A 15842-nucleotide genomic window follows, 5' to 3' on the forward strand; every position below is an offset into this window, starting at 1 on the left:
CTCAGCACTGGCACTGCTCAGGCCACCCACTCTGGATGATGAATTATTTTCAGGGCTCCTGGGGGTTAAGGAAGCTCTGGGGTGGTCTGGATGTAGGTGGGGATGGGGAGGCTGGTCTGGATGATGCATCAGGTCAGTGGTGACTGTCCCCTCTGAGCCACCACACTGCCTCACTTCGGTGCTGTCTGTGGATCCACAGCTCCTGCTCACTCCTGCCTGGGGCATCTCCCACTCCAAGGAGCTCCTTGGCCTCTCTCCTTGCACTCTCAGCTGCCCAAGGGGCCCATGGGAACAGGGGGACTGGGGATGTGGAGCACAGCCTCCCTGCTTGGGGACTGTGCTCTAAGGATGGATGGAGCTGTGTCATCCTAGGGACTGATCTGAGAGACCCCTACCCTGATGGGGCAGGGCTGGACCTGGGGCTGGGCAATCACCAGCTACAACATCTGGCTATGGATGTTTCCAGGGCCTGGAAACATCACATGGACCCCCAACGGTTGCTGATGAATCCCCAAAATATCCCCAAAGGACTTTTCAAATGGGGCAGGAGAGGTGAAACACTTTGGAGGCTGGGCTGTCCTGTTTGTCCCCATCCCATTCCTGCCCTCCCTTGTGTCCCTGCACCTCTGGCACCCACTGGGCATTTCTGCCTGGCAGCAGTGCCCTCTGCAGCAGGGCAGGGCCCTGTGTCCCCCAGGCACTGGGAAAGCAGATCCTTGCTGTTCCTCACCCTGTCCCCAGGTGTGACAGGGGACATAATGGCCTTGCAAAAGGACATTCCCCACACACAGGCTCCAGAGGTGACATCTCCATCGCCTCTCCTGTGCCAAGGAGGGGCTGGGATACAATGGCCCCATCCTCCCATGAGGTCCCTGAGCCCTGTGTCCTGATCTTTGGGGCTGGCATTGGACACCTGGGGACAAGGTGAGCCCAAGCACCTGTGTCCTGTCAGCTTGTGTGGGGGCACCAGGCACCGTGGTTTTGGGACTGGGTGCCCGAGGTCCTGGTGGTGAACCGAGCACAGGGCCTGCCCCAGCACTGGGGATGTTGTCACACCCTGGTGTCCCCTGTGTCCCTCCTGCCACGCCACTCGTGGCTGTTGGCCGCTCCCTGCCCGCTCCGAGTCCGGTGGCGCAGGCTGAGCCCCTGGGCAGCGGTGCCAGGAGGATCAGAGCAGGAGAAGCTCCTGCTCCGAACAGATCCCTACCTGGGCGCTGCCTGCGTCGGTCGGCGCGGGGCTGAGGGGCCGCGGGTCCCAGCCCTGCGGGGCGGCCGTGTCCTCCCAGCCGAGCGGTGGCGCTGCCCAGCTGCTGGCCAGGCCCGTGCCGCCCAGCTGTGCCCACAGCCCTGCGGCAGGCTGTCGAGAAACGGAGGCATTACATGGGGGGAAGGAGCGGGGCAGCCCTGCACCCCGAGCCCAGGGCTGTGGGGCTGCCTGCTGGGCTCGGTGCCGCAGCCTGAGGGAACAGCTGCTTGCCTGCAGCTCTTGAACCTCAAATGCTTAACGGGAAGAAGCAGGGGAAAGAAAAAGAAACCAGGGCAAGATCATTTTCCCTGCTGGTGTTCCTGATGCAGTCAGTTCAGTCCCTTGGAAATTTGATTTGCAGCCATGGCCAGCGAGGTATTGGAAGCTGAGTGTGCTTCAATAATTCATCAGTTTTTAAAGCCTCTAACCTGGCTGGGCACAGCCAGGGAAGCCCCTGGCACCTCTGCATTAAAAGGATGCTAGAGATTTCCATGCACAGGCTGGTCCCCTCCTCCCCCCACCCAGGCCTGGCTTATTTGCCTTCATTCCTCTCTAGGGCACAACCAGGTTCACGTTGCTCCAGCGCTGCTTTCGGAGCTGCTGCAGAGCTGGAGCTGCAGGTGCCAGGGTCTCAAAGCAGCATCAGCCATGCAGGCCATGCAAGCGGGGCTGGCACTGCCCTGTGCCCACCCTGCCCGCTGGGCTCCTACCAGTGCTCCGGGGAAGCTGGGCAGGGCAGGGCTGGCCGGGCATGCCGGTGCGTCCTGGGATGCGTGGAGATAAGGGGGGAGCGTTAGTCAGGGCTGCTGACCTTCGGGTACAGGGGGCTCCGTGGGGCCTGGGGGCTGTGCCCAGTGAGATGTGGCTCCTCAGCGTTCCCGGCCGTGTGGGCACTCAGGGGAAACAGCCACATGGAGCTGCTAGGTCCCCACCTGCCCAGGAGTGTCCCCAGCACCTGCAGGGCCTGGGCAGGCAGTGGGGACACGTGGGAGGCCTGCAGGGAATGGGGTCACACCCGGCAGAGTGGGTGGGCTGGCATGTCCCCTTCACAGGGACATGCTGGGACAGCTGTGGGAGATGGACCCCATTAGCATCAGTGTCCCCACAGGAGGAGTAGGGGTCTGTTCCCAGGGCCCGCCCCAGCCCTCTCCTGGCAGTGTGACCTGAGGTGGCAGCTGAACCATGTGGAGATGTTGGACAAGGTCACACGGGTGCCCACCGAGAGGATGTCCCTGAGCTTCCATGCTCTCCCTGCACGGAGCACCCCGGATTGCCCCGTGGCACCCACCTGCAGGTAGTGGTAGGCCAGGTCCTGGTGGCAGGACTTGGATTTGAGCAAGGCTTTGTCGATGGTGGCGGAGGCCTTCTGGCACACCTCCCGGGCATGGCTGAGCGTCAGCGTGGACCAGGAGCCCCGCTTGATGTAGTTGGAGTCGTTGTTGATGGGGATATTGGTGCAAGGGGTGACCTTGAGGTCGTTATTGCTCTTGGAGGATTTCAGCATGTGCTCGCTGATGGTGTTGTAGGCGTGCATGAAGTACTTTGGCTGGCTGTGGTCGGGCTGCCGGCCCAGCGTCATCAGCCCCATGGGGTTGCGGTAGCTGCAGGTGTCGCTGTCCAGGTTGTCATCAGAGCTCCACCAGCCCGAGATGTTGGACCTGGTCCTGCGCTTGGGCTCGGAGGTCTTGGCCCGGTCCTTGCTCTTGCTCCTCCGGTTTTGCTTGTTGTCATCTGCCCCCTTCTTCCCGTTCACGTTGCCCTTGGCGGGGCCCTCCAGGGACTGCGACTTGGCGAAGAGCTTCTGCACGGAGTGCACCAGGTGCCGGATGCGGCCCGGGCTCTCGCTGCGGTGCTTGGCGTCGCTGCGCTGGAACTGCAGCGTGCTGAAGCCGTCCCTGTGGATGGGCAGCTGCTTCTCAAACTGGTCGAGGAGGTTGGCAGGCAGGCGGTTGATCTTTGTGGCTTGGGCATGGCTCGGAAAAGGGTTTTCATCCGGGACCTCGAAGTGGGAGTTGTAATGGATGCGGGGGAAGGTGCTGCTGTTGGAGATCTGGTTGTTGAGCGGCAGGAGACAGTCGCCGTGGACGGTGTTCTGGGCCGGGAATCGGGGATCCATGGTGAAGGAGTCGGTGGGGCTGAGGAGATAAGGGTTCCTGTCCTGGGGGGCATAAAGAGAGTCTTGAGGGGAGTCCAGGTTTTCGGAGAGATGGCGGCTTCTGTTGTCTCCTAAGCCCTTCATGGTCCCGGTGCTTCCTAGACCATGGCTCAGGGACGGTGTGGCAGAGCCCTCGCAGACCTCCCTGCAGCTGGAGGAAGAGAGAGCACTGTGAACCCCTCTGGCAGCCCACTCCTCACTGGGGACACATCCCTGTCCCCTTCTGAAAGCAAATGCCACCACGGTTAAGGGACAAGGGAGAGAAGCAGGATGGCAGAGGCAGGAGGGGAGGAGAAGGGATGTGAGACCAGGAGCTGGAGAGAGCAGGCCCAGCAGAGGAGAGGCAGGATTCACGTTCCCACTGCAGCTGCAGCGCTCGTGTGCCTCAGTGCCCAGCCACAGGCTGCTCAACCACACTGCTGCTGCTGCTCTGCTGCTGCACGTGGGTTTGGACAGCGTGACAGAGGCACTGCCAGCAGGGCCCTGCTCTGCCCATCTGCTCAGCAGGGAGCAAAGCCTGCTGTCAGAGCCCAGCAGGTCCTGCTGAGCCCAGCCAGTCTGGAGCCAGGCAGCCCAGCTTTGCAGGGTGCCTGGTGTTCCCAGGGGATGGATCCCAGGGCTGGCACAGCTCCCACAGCTGTGCTAATGTGACACCATGGCAAACACCTCCTCTGCAGCCAGTGCTGCCTTCCTGGCAGGTTCTGCCCTGGAGCACAGTGTGTCAGTAGCTCCATAAGAGCTGAGGTGTTTCTGAGCACTCAGAGCCTGACCTGAGAAGCTGTTGGCTGCTCAGACAATTATTCCTGCTGGGCTGCACCACTCCTGGGGATCTGTGTCACCTGTGCCAGCCCCAGCCAGCCCCTCTGTCCCCTCTGCCACAGTGAGGGGCTGGGGTTGGTCCTTTCCTTTCAGCAGGTACAGAATCCCTGTGGCTGGTGGAAAGGCAGCTGGGACACAGGGATCCCCTGAGGGATCCTCACTGAACATCTCCCCAGTGGTCTTGCCTCATCCTGCTGGGTTCAGAGGGATCCTCATCTTTACTGTGTTATACAGGGAAAAATGACAAACCTTTTGGGTTTGCTTAAAAGAAAGATCAATGAACATTTATATGTGTTGAGCTGTCAGTCAATAAGTTGATTTTCCATACTCAAAACCAACTTAAAATCACTTAAATCCAACTTAAAATCAGAGTGTATAAATGAACTCTTATTTCCTGTTACATTTTAGTTTAGTTTCTTAGTTCCTTTTTGGTTTAGTTTGAGTGTTGCTCAAAAAAGAGAAATTGACTTTTAACAGATGCAGAGGGTATGTCCCTGTGAGGAGCACAGGTGGCAGTCTGTGCTCCTGCCTTCTCCTTTTCAGCCATGAATGGGTCTCCAGTCTCCAGGAACTTGTCCCCCACGTGCAGCCAGGCCAGCAAAGGGGTGTGGGAGTGGAGTGACCACTGCAGGGTGGCAGGAATCCACAGGCTTGTCTTCCTCACTCAGGGAAAAATGCATTAATAATGAAAAGCAGCCAGAGCTTTAAATGATTGTTTGGAAGCACAAAAAGAAAAAGAAGTGGAATTTATTCCATGGCTTGATGGGCTTTGCAGTCTCCATTTAACTCTGTCACTCCCAGTGGGTTGGCAGAGCCAAGCTGGGCTTTGTAAAGCTGCAGTGAGCTCAGCCTGGGCTTCCCATCCTGCTCCAATGGAGACCCCAGCCCCCTCCCCTGAGCCTGCTCTGAGGCTCCTGCCCAGGCTGACCTCAGAGCCCTGGGCACTGCCCACTGCTCCTGCACCCCTGGCAGCTTCCCAGCGCTGCTCCCTGGGCATCAGGGCCATGGGGCTGCTCCTGACCCAGGCCCTGCCCCATGGCTGCTCCTTTCCTCCTGCTCCAAGCTGTGCCCTGCCCCTGCTGGGCTGTGCTGCTCTGGAGTGAAGATTGGCCCCTCTCCCCCACACAGACAGTGCCCTGGCATTTGGGGATGGGGACATGGCCTGAGCTGGGAAGTGTTGACACCAAACCTGAACTGTCTGCCCAAACACCAAATGCAGCCTTAGCCTTGACTGGGGCCCAGCTGCTTCTGGTCCCTGTGGGTGCAATCCTAATTCCCCTGGGGGTGCAATCCTAATTCCCCTGTAATTCCCCTGTGGGTGCAATCCTAATTCCCCTGGGGGTGTGATCCTAATTCCCCTGGAGGTGCAATCCTAATTACCCTGTGGGTGCAATCCTAATTCCCCTGTGGGTGCAATCCTAATGCCCCTGGGGGTGCAATCCTAATTCCCGCTGTGCTCTCCAGCAGCATCAGCCCCCTGGAGCCCCCTGCCCATGGGACCCACTGGGCTGGTGGATCTGGGGTGATGCTGGCTGGGGGTGCCAGCAGGGAGGCTCAGGCTGTGCCAGCTGGCACCCACAGTGCCCACAGAGAGCCCCAGGTGATGTTCCCAGAGGAACCCTCCAGGCAGGAGGGAAGGATGGGGTGTAGGACAGGCTCCAGGCTGAGTTATTGATCTGAATTCCAAATGGCTTTGGATGGCCACGCTCCACCTGCACACCTTGGAGAGAAGCCCTGCAGGAGGCAGAAGCTCAAATCCTCCCTGAACCCCAGCCAGGCCCAGCTCTGCCTGCCACAGCCACTCTCCCTCCCCTCCTTCCCCCAGTAAATCCCAGTGAAATCCTTCCCTTGTGCCCAGGGCCCTCCTGCTCCGAGGCATGCTGTGGAACCAGGCTCACAGGAACCACCACAGGAACCCTGAGGAGACTCCACACCTGATTTGATTGCAAAGGGATGGCTCTGGGTATTGACAGTAAATAGATCTTTGCCTTCTGAGAGCAGGTGATATTTGAAGCAGGAGTCTCCTCCTAAGGCAGCTCATGACTGCCTTGTGCTCGCTGGACTCAGTGATTTTGGGATAAACCCAAACTGCCTTAGGAATCAAAGGAAGTGGGGACATGAAATGGAATGAAGCAATGCAGATCAATGCATGCAGTGAAGGTCTGGTGTGCACAGGAGGAGCAGAAGGGCCAGGGCCAGGCTGGCTCCAGGTGCTGGAGAGGCAGAGGGGCAGGGAGGAAACCCTGAGGGGCTGAGGATGAGTGGGAAAGGAGAGAAGAGAAGGTTTTGGAGGGGCAGGAGCAGAAAGGGTGGGACAGTGGGAGCAGGGGAGGGCAGGGAGCTCCCTCTCTCCCAGACTGGTTTCCCCCTGCCAAGGGTGGACACTAATTTCTGTATGGCAGAGTTCAGTGCTCCCTTCTGCTGTGGGGCTGCTCCAGGTGTATCCTGCAGCCTGTCCTGCCTGCCCCAGGTGTGATCCTGCAGCCTGTCCTGTTCCAGGTGTGATCCTGCAGCCTGTCCTGCCCCAGGTGTGATCCTGAAGCCTGTCCTGCCCTGCCTGCCCCAGGTGTGATCCTGCAGCCTGTCCTGCCCTGTTTCCGAGTTGTGATCCTGCATGCCCTGCCCATGTGATCCTGCATGCTGATCCTGCAGCCTGTCCTGCCTGCCCCAGGTGTGATCCTGCAGCCTGTCCTGCCCTGTTCCAGGTGTGATCCTGCAGCCTGCCCTGTTCCAGATGCTGATCCTGCAGCCTGCCCTGTTCCAGGTGTGATCCTGCAGCCTGTCCTGCTCCAGGATCCCTTCCCTTGGCAGCAGGGGAGGTGTGAGGTTCCTCCCTGCTGGGGGCAGTCCCACTGCCCACCGTGGTGTCTTTGCTGCCTCCTCTGGCAGCTGGCCTCCCTCTAAGATGGATTAAACTGTTTTCCTACATTTCAATCACTCTCTGCAATCCTTGGCACTTTGTTGAGACAGGGAAGGGAAAAGTCCAGCAAGATCTTCCCCACCATCTTTTAGATTTGGAAGAATGGAAAAAGCTTGAAACGAAATCTCCCAAATCCAAGATCCTGCAGCTCTCAGACTGTCAGGGGCTGTCTCCAGTGTCCCTGCTGTGTCACCCTGCCCTGAGGCAGCCACCCCAGCAGGGGTGGTCAGCCCTGCACCACAGAGAGGACACCAGGGTCACTGCAGGAGAAGACCTGCCCAGCAGAGGGTCCCAGCAGGGGCTGCCAGGGCCAGGACAGGACCTCTGAGCCCATGGGAGGGACTGGTTTCACCCCATTACCTCTGTTCCCCTCAGTCTGTTTCCTCAGCACTGCCCTTGCTCTTCCCAGTGGCTTTGCTGATGCTCAGAGGGGATGCACTGGCCTAACCTGAGCTGATTTATGGCACTTTTGTGTGCACCAGAGCCCAGCCAGAGGCAGCTGCTTGGGCCTGGTTCACAGCCTGCAGGTTTGGGTGGGCTGCACCCAACCCAGCTCCAGCAGCTCCAGACACCAGGCAGGGCCTGGAACCACAGAACAGAATTCCTGGGTGGTTTGGGGTGGGGGGACCTTACAGTCCATCCAGTCGCCCCACCCTGCCATGGGCAGGGACACTTTGCACTAGAGCTGGAAGGTTGCTCCAAGCCCCAACCAACCTGCCCTGGACACTGCCAGGGATGGGTCTCCAGGCACCACAGGCTGTGATCAGCTTCTGTGCTGGGGCTCTGCACCACGGGGGAATTGGGCAATGCCACTGCCCACCATGCCCCCTCCTCAGCTCCTGGGGTGCACATGGCTTTCAGGAGATGCTGCTCTATTTCTATTGTCCTCAGTGTTGCAAATCCACCTTAGACCAGCTTACCTGAGGGCACAGAGAAGGCAGAGAATGGGGCAGACTCCCTGCCCTCTCACAGCCTCACCCCACTGCTCTCTGCTCCCCTCTGCTCCAGGATCTCTTTGCAGCTGGCTGGCGTTTGCCAGCCCAAACCATGGCAGAGGCCCTGGGCAGGGCTCAGTCCTTCTCACCAAGGCTGCCAGATCCCAGGGAGCTCTGAGAGCACATCACACTCACCCACATTTCTGCTCCTTGTTTGTGTATGTATTTCTGCTCCTTCTGTAGCCAGAAGTGTTCCACAGGTGTGTGGCTGTGGCACTTGGGGACACGGTGTGGTGGTGAAGGTGGCAGTGCTGGCTCAATGGTCAGGCTCCACGGAGGCCTTTTCCAACCTCACTGGTTCCATGGGGGCACATCCAGCTCTGTGTGGCTGCGGGGTGTGTGTGACACAGTGCTGTGTGTGACACTGTGCTGTGTGTGACACAGGGGTGTGTGACACATGGGGGCTGCCCAGGTGTACGGGCTGTGGGGGGATGTACCTGTGACTGGGGTGCCCTGGGTGTTACAGGGCTCCTGCAGAACCAGGGAGGGCTGGGCTGGGGGCTCATTTCACCCTCCAGGGCTCTGTGCTGCCTCCCTGCTGCCTCTGCCCCTGCCCTTGGCACACACAGGCCACACAAGGACACCCTGTCCCCTCCCTGGCCACCCTGCTCTGCTGATGCAGCCACGGCTGGGCGATGCCTTGGCCCAGAAAAGGGCACTTGGAGAGCTCTCCACGAGGTGCTGAGGCCCTGGCACAGGTGCCCAGAGCAGCTGGGGCTGCCCCTGGATCCCTGACAGTGCCCAAGGCCAGGCTGGATGGGCTGGGAGCAGCCTGGGACAGTGGCAGGTGTCCCTGCCCATGGCAGGAGGTGGCACTGGATGGCTTCCTACCCAAAGGAAGGTCCCTTCCTACCCAAACCATTCCAGAATTCTCTGGTTCCCTGGTTCCATGTACTGCTGAGGCAGAGCTGGCCGGAAAGGGCTGGGAGCCACTGGGGTGATGCTCAGGAGATGCAGCAGCCTGTGAAAGGCACTACCCAGAGCACACATCCTCCAGGAGGAGGCCAGCCCGGGCTGATGGGGCTGAGGGCACCCTTGGGGTCAGCCTGTCCTGCCCTCTGCCCATCAGCTCCCCCAGAGCTGCACATCCCAGCCCAGCCGTCCAGGCTGGCTGCACACACAGAGGTGCCTTTTGTACCTGGAGCCAGCAGCACGATAAACACGGCTGCAATCCGGGGAGGTGATTTGCCACCTGCAGGGGAAAATGCCTCCCTCTCCTGCTGCAAGGATCTGCGAGCTGTGCTGCAGGTGACGTGGGCCTGCCCACGCCGAGCCCAGCGTTCCCTGAATTAGCAGGAGCTCTGGATGTGCTGCTGGGGCCCTGCCTGCCAGAGCCCTGCATTAATGATGATTCAGAGTTCACAATCTGATCGTGGCCGATAAAAATAGCTGGAACAATTCCTTACACAACAGAGCCCCCTCCTGCCACGCTGCTGCCGGGATGCTGGGCAGAGCCATGCCCAGGGATGGGCAGCAGAGAGCACTGCCCGTCCTGAAGGAGGCAGGGGCTCCTGAGAGGAGTTAGTGCCACCCACGGTGACAGTGCCACCAGGGAGCCAAGCACAGCAATGGAGGGGACAGCGGCTTCCAGCGAGCCAAGTGTGTCACCTTTTGGGGTCCTGCTTAGGGGACAGGGAGCCCTCAGTGGGGCTGCCCAGTGCCTGAGGGTGTCCAGGGCTCACCCTGCCCATCCTCACCCTGCCAGGCAGGGAAACGCAGCCAGTGCCAGCCTGGGCTCAGCAGTCTGATCCCTCAGCTGCCTCCCTGGGGAAGGATTTCCCCACATCCCTCCTCATGTGGGAATACATGGCTGGTGCCCTTTCAATGAGGCATCTACACACAGCTCCTGAGGCCCCATGACAGCTGAACAGTGGTCTCCTACTTGTTTTTCAGGTCAAGGTTGTCTCTGCCCACTGGTGCCAGCTGGGGTGATGAGAGGGATGGGATCTGACTGGCATCATCCCAAAATGACAAAGAGTAATTTATCTTAAGAACTCTAATTGCTACCTCTTTTTTTTTTTTGGTAGGTTTTTTTTTGGTTGTTTGTTTGTTTTTTTTTAATCTACCAGCAGAACCAAATGCTGTGAAAGTCAAAGGCTGTGATATGCCAAAGATTTTTGACTTCAGGTGTTGTCTAAGCTGGAGGAGCAGATGAACTCCTGAGAGAGACAGAGAACTTATTTCCATGCAGATGTCACTGGTAATATAAGCAACTCTCCAGGGAACAAAACCCCAGAAATTCTGCAACCTATTTGTCTGTCCCTAAATAGAAGTTTCTCAAAGTTCTCCGTGAGACGGGATTTGCTCTGAATCAGGAAATGCAAAGCATTAAGTAGGTCAAATGAGACAAATGAGACAGATAAGAAAGGGAATTTTCAGGAAGGGAGCAGGACAGCTGATGAGGTGGCTGGAGAGGAAGGACCAGGGCAGGAGCTGGATTGTTGCCTTTGAACCCCACGTGCAGCCTCTGCTGCCTTGCAGAGCACTCGGGGCACAGGCTGCTGACCACATGGGGCATGTTCCAGCTTGGCTGGAAGTGCAGCTAATGAGAACATCCTGGCCCAAAGCTGACCTGTTCTGGCCAGTGGTGCTCAAGGGCTCTGGAGGGGGTGAGGGAGTGTCTGCAGAGCCCCCATGGAGCGAGTGTGGGATGCAGAGCCCTCAATGCAAAGACCTGACCACGGCTGCCCTTGAGCTGCCTTTGTCCTGGCTCCCAGGGTGGAGATGTCCAGCCTTGCACTGAGAACTTGGACCCAGACAAGGCAGAGACTCTGCTTGGCCTCCCGTGCTGGCAGCCTGCCCAGGCCCCATCTGAGCCCTCTGTGCTGCCAGAGCCATCAGCAGCCCCAGGGCCATGGCCCAGTGCCCCTCCCAGGGCACAAAGACCACGCTGAGGAGGAGGAACTTCAGCCTGGAGAGGAAGAGACTCAGGTCAAACTTCATGGGAGTCTCCACTGGGGGAAGGTGCTGAGCTCTGCTGTGTGTGACCAGTGACAGGACAGGGAACGGCTGGAGCTGGGCCAGGGCAGGACATCAGGGAAAGGTTCCTCATCCAGAGGCTGCTGGCACTGCCCAGGCTCCCCAGGGAATGGGCATGGCCCTGAGGCTGCTCCCCAAGGAGTGTTTGGCCAGCGCTGCCAGGCACAGGCTGGGACTGTTGGGGTGGCTGTGCAGGGTCAGAGTTGGATTGATGATCCTTGTGGGTCCCTTCCAACTCAGCTCACTCCATGATTCTCTGCCTCCTTGCCCTCAATGTGTGTGGCAGAGTTGTTACAGGATGCTCTGAAAGGCCGTGGCTGTCACTGCTGCACCACCAGATGAGCAAGGGCCCTCCTGTGCTCCAGGGCAGAGGCTCCTGCTCCCTAAATCTCCACAGGAGGCCCGTCAGGGCCCTGCCTGCGTCTGGGATGCAGCCTGGAGATGCTCTTGGCACCGGCTTTGCTCAGTGCCTGCCACAAAGCAGCTCCTGTAGCCTGAGGGTCCCGGGGTGCAGAGGAGCAGGAGGTAGCGGCAGCAGCTCCCTGTGCCCTCCCTGCGGGGCCGGGCTGGGCCCGTGCGCAGCGCTCGGAGCTCGGAACATTTCCTTTGTCTCAAAGTGGGTCAGGCGGAGGCGTGCCGTTACCATGGCAATGGGCAGCACATTTCATAACTTTATTTTGTGGGGCGTGGCGCAGGATCCGCCGGCAGACGGAGGGAGGGCTGTCATTGAATCACCCTCCAGCTTCCCTGCCCCAGGCTGCCCCTGCAGGAGCTCCACTGCCCTTGGGCATGCACAGAGCCGGGGCTGTGCCCCCGGGGCCTTGGGAGTGCCAAAGGCACCTGGGCCATCCCAAAGGCACCCTGGGCCATCCCAAAGCCACTCTGAGGCCATCCCAATGCCACTCCGGGGCTACCCCAAAGCCACCCCAGGGTCACCACAAAGCCACCTCAGGGCTGTCCCCAAGGCCACTTTGGAGCCACCCTGGGGCCACCGCAAAGTCACTCTGGGGCCACCCCAGAGCCACTCTGGGGCTATCCTCAAAACCAACCTGGGGCCATCCCAAAGCCACGCCAGGATCATCCCCAAAACCAACCTGGGACCTTCCCAAAGCCACGCCAGGATCATCATAAAAGCCACCCCAGGTCCATCCCAAAGCCACTCTGGGGCCACCCCCAGACTCACCCCAGGGCCATCCCCAAATCTACCCTGTGACCATCCCCAAAGCCACCCCAGGACCATCCCAAAGCCACCCCAGGTCCATCCCAAAGCCACCCCGTGACCATCCCCAAAGCCACCTCAAGGCCATCCCAAAGCCACCCCATGACCATCTGGTACCTCTCAGCTCGCTGGGCTCAGCACTGGGCCAGACTCAGCATCCTGAGCACCGTGTGTCCCTCTGGGCTCCAGGGCTGTCCCTCATGAAGACCTGCAGGGCAGAGAGAAAAGGGGCCGTGTCCTCCCAGGGGTCAGAGAGGTGTCTGTGATCCCTGTGGTCAGAGTTCATCTCCCTGACAAACATCCCACAGCCCAAAGCTGCAAACACTCGACTGCTCTGCCTGATCCCAGGCTGTGCCCAGCAAAGGGCAAATGGCAGAGGGGGAGGCAGAGACAGTGCCCAGAGGACAGGAAAGATGTGGCAGTGGGTCCTGTGTCATTCTGGTGTTGCATGGACTGAGAGGATGAGCTGGGATCAGCCAGGTGGGGAGGAGAACATCCAAAATGTTCCTTGCTGGGGGCTCAGGCCTGGGCAGAGCCCCTTTGTGGGAAAGTGCTCTTTGTCCTCTCTTCCCTTGTTTGTTTGTCATGGACTCACCATGCCAGGAGCCACTGAGCTGGGCAGGGGATCCTGTCACCCTCTGTGCCTCACCCTCTGGGCTGTCCCCTTTGAGCCGAGCCCAGGGAGGCAGGAGGGACAATCCTGGGGACAATCCCCCTGCCTGGGGTGGCAGAGCACCTCTGGTGCTCCCCTTGCAGTGTCCCAGCACAGCAGAACCTGCTCTGTCACCTCCAGCTGCTCACAGCAGCTCCCCCTCAGCCTCTCCCATCTGGTCACTGGGTGCTACTGTGCTGCAGCTAAAGCTGCTGCTTCCTCCTTCCCTGCCACCCCACCACGCTGCAAACCACGGCAAAAATGCTCCCTCTGTGAATAACCAGCTGAATAAATCTGGGGAAACCCCCATGTTTGTTAGTGTCCCCAAAACCCCACAGGGAACACAGCCTGAGTTATCTGCTCAGTGCTGTTGGGGTTTGCATTGCTGAGCACCCACAGTTTGTCTGTCCTGCACTGGGAGCTGCTGGGGCAAACTGAGCAGCTCCTGCTGCAGGGAAGGAGGGCTTGGAAAAGCCATGGGAGCCAAAACAGGAGTTAGCCTTCTTAGGACAGCTTTTTCATTCCTAATTGAATGGAGGAGGCCATCTGGCTTTGAGAAGTTTGGTGCTCAAAGAGGGGTGAAAATAGGGGAACCCCAGTTTCTCAGCTCAGATGGAAGGCTGGGACAAGGACACAAACCTCAGCAATTTTTTTAGGAAAGTCAGATCCAGGTGCTGGGCTTGACTCCCCCCTGGTGATGCAGAAGAGGAGCAAAGCCAGGGATGAGGCAGCAGCACTTTGTGCCCAGGATGGAGAGATGGGCAGTGCAGGGCTCCTGAGGCACTGCTGTGCCCCTGCCACACCCAGCCAGAGGGGCACACACAGCCCGGGTGCCTGGCTGGGCACCATGCCCTCCTCAGACAGGCCAGCAGCCTCCCAGAACCTGTGCCAAGGAAGCAAAGCCTGGGGAGCTGCAGAGGCACAGAGCAGGCAGAGAGCAAAGGGCTGTGCTCACTCCAAGGCCCTCAGGGGGGATATCCCAACAGACAGAGGAATGGAAAGCCTGGGCAGATCAGCAGACTGGGCTCCTAAAGGGGATACAAACCCTCATCATCCTCCCACTATGGCCCAGCACTGCAGAGGGAAATGCCAAAGCAAAGGGATGTGTCCTGGGACAGCCAGGCAGGGCATTCACTTGTGTCCCCACAGCTCCCCTGCCTCCTGCAGCAAACACCCCCTCTCCCCTCGCTTGCTGCTGCTGGGCTGTGAGGTCAGAGCCCGAGGCTGAGGTGAGGCACAGGTGGCTTCACCCAGCCCAGGCCTCTGCTGTGGCCCAAGGGACACCTCCCAGGCCAGAGCCAGACATTCCCGGGCTCAGGGGTGTCCCTGAGGTGGCTGCCACCACTCTGTGTGTGCCAGGATGGGCTGTGGCAGGGCCAGGTGCCAGGGACTGCACTGCACAGGCACTGCACTGGCACTGCCTGGCCCTCTCACAGCTCTCTCCATGGAAAGGGAATTCCAGCACTGGGAGCTGTGTTGAGTTTGTGCCCATGGTGCAGACTCAGAGCCACCAGCACAGCCAGGATCCACGGGCAGCGCTGCCCCCGGTGCCAGCACCCAGCTGTGTCTGTCACCCTCTGTGTGACAGTGCCCTGCTCTAGTGCCACAGTGCTGGATGGAGGGCAGCACCACCAGAGCCACTGATGGCCACCATGGAGCCAGCAGCACCTTCTGGGAATGGCCCAGCACCCTCCTGGCTGCACAGGCACCAGCACCCTGTGAGCATTGGGGTGGAAGTGCCTGCCCAGAGCTGGCAGCACCCATCACGTCTGTGTGTGTCACCAGCACCCTCAGGGTGCCTCAGGCCCCCAGGAACAGCCAATCCTGGCACCCCTGGCACATCCAACGGGTGGGAGAAGCAGGGCCTGGGTGCCAGGCCTCCCCTCACCCAGCAGTTCCTCCAACTAAACAAGGTCATTGAAGCTCTGGAGCAAGAAGCATTTTGGTGTGGAACACTGTTTTCCCCTTTGCATGCTGCTCTTGCACAGAGAAAATGGCACCAAAATTGCTTTTAATTAATGTCAGCATCAACGCCCAAGGAAATGCAAATGAGCAATTGTGTCAGCAGCCCAACCACCCGATGCTACCAACCAGGCAGATACCTCCAGTGCCCCTTTCCTCCTCCCTCCACCCAGACACAGCCATTGTCCCTCTGTCCTGCCTCCATTGTCCCCCTGTCCCTGCCTCCATTGTCCCTCTGTCCCTGCCTCCATTGTCCCTCTGTCCCTGCCTCCACTGTCCCCCTGTCCCTGCCTCCATTGTCCCCCTGTCCCTGCCTCCATTGTCCCTCTGTCCCTGCCTCCATTGTCCCTCTGTCCTGCCTCCATGTCCCCCTGTCCCTGCCTGCATTGTCCCTCTGTCCCTGCCTCCATTGTCCCTCTGTCCCTGCCTCCACTGTCCCCCTGTCCCTGCCTCCATTGTCTCTCCGTCCTGCCTCCATTGTCTGTCTGTCCCTGCCTCCATTGTCCCTGCCTGCACTGTCCCCCTGTCCCTGCCTCCACTGTCCCTCTGTCCTGCCTCCATTGTCCCTCTGTCCTGCCTCCACTGTCCCCCTGTCCCTGCCTCCATTGTCCCTCTGTCCTGCCTCCATTGTCCCTCTGTCCCTGCCTCCACTGTCCCCCTGTCCCTGCCTCCATTGTCCCTCTGTCCTGCCTCCACTGTCCCCCTGTCCCTGCCTCCATTGTCCCTCTGTCCCTGCCTCCATTGTCCCCCTGTCCCTGCCTCCACTGTCCCCCTGTCCCTGCCTCCATTGTCCCTCTGTCCCTGCCTCCACTGTCCCCCTGTCCCTGCCTCCATTGTCCCTCTGTCCTGCCTCCACTGTCCCCCTGTCCCTGCCTCCACTGTCCCTCTGTCCCTG

At 59.6% G+C, this 15842-nt stretch overlaps 1 protein-coding gene across 5 annotated transcripts in view; it reads right to left on the reverse strand.

The window, feature by feature from the left end:
* The window catches only part of DLGAP4 (DLG associated protein 4), a 155724-nt gene that overhangs the window by 58845 nt on the left and 81037 nt on the right, over positions 1 to 15842 (reverse strand). For 2 of the 5 annotated variants that reach the window (XM_064729782.1, XM_064729784.1), the window contains exons 3-5: positions 12451 to 12541; positions 2535 to 3552; positions 1208 to 1357 (exon numbers count right to left, since the gene is read on the reverse strand). In XM_064729782.1, coding sequence (XP_064585852.1) covers positions 1208 to 1357; positions 2535 to 3485 — 1101 coding nt within the window. In that variant the 5' untranslated portion in view covers positions 3486 to 3552; positions 12451 to 12541. Of the gene's footprint in view, positions 1 to 1207; positions 1358 to 1956; positions 2011 to 2534; positions 3553 to 12450; positions 12542 to 15842 lie in introns of all 5 variants that reach the window. The other 3 variants (XM_064729786.1, XM_064729787.1, XM_064729785.1) reach the window with 2 other exon arrangements.

The sequence above is a fragment of the Zonotrichia leucophrys genome, chromosome 20 (assembly GCF_028769735.1).
Source record: "Zonotrichia leucophrys gambelii isolate GWCS_2022_RI chromosome 20, RI_Zleu_2.0, whole genome shotgun sequence".
NCBI lineage: Eukaryota > Metazoa > Chordata > Aves > Passeriformes > Passerellidae > Zonotrichia > Zonotrichia leucophrys.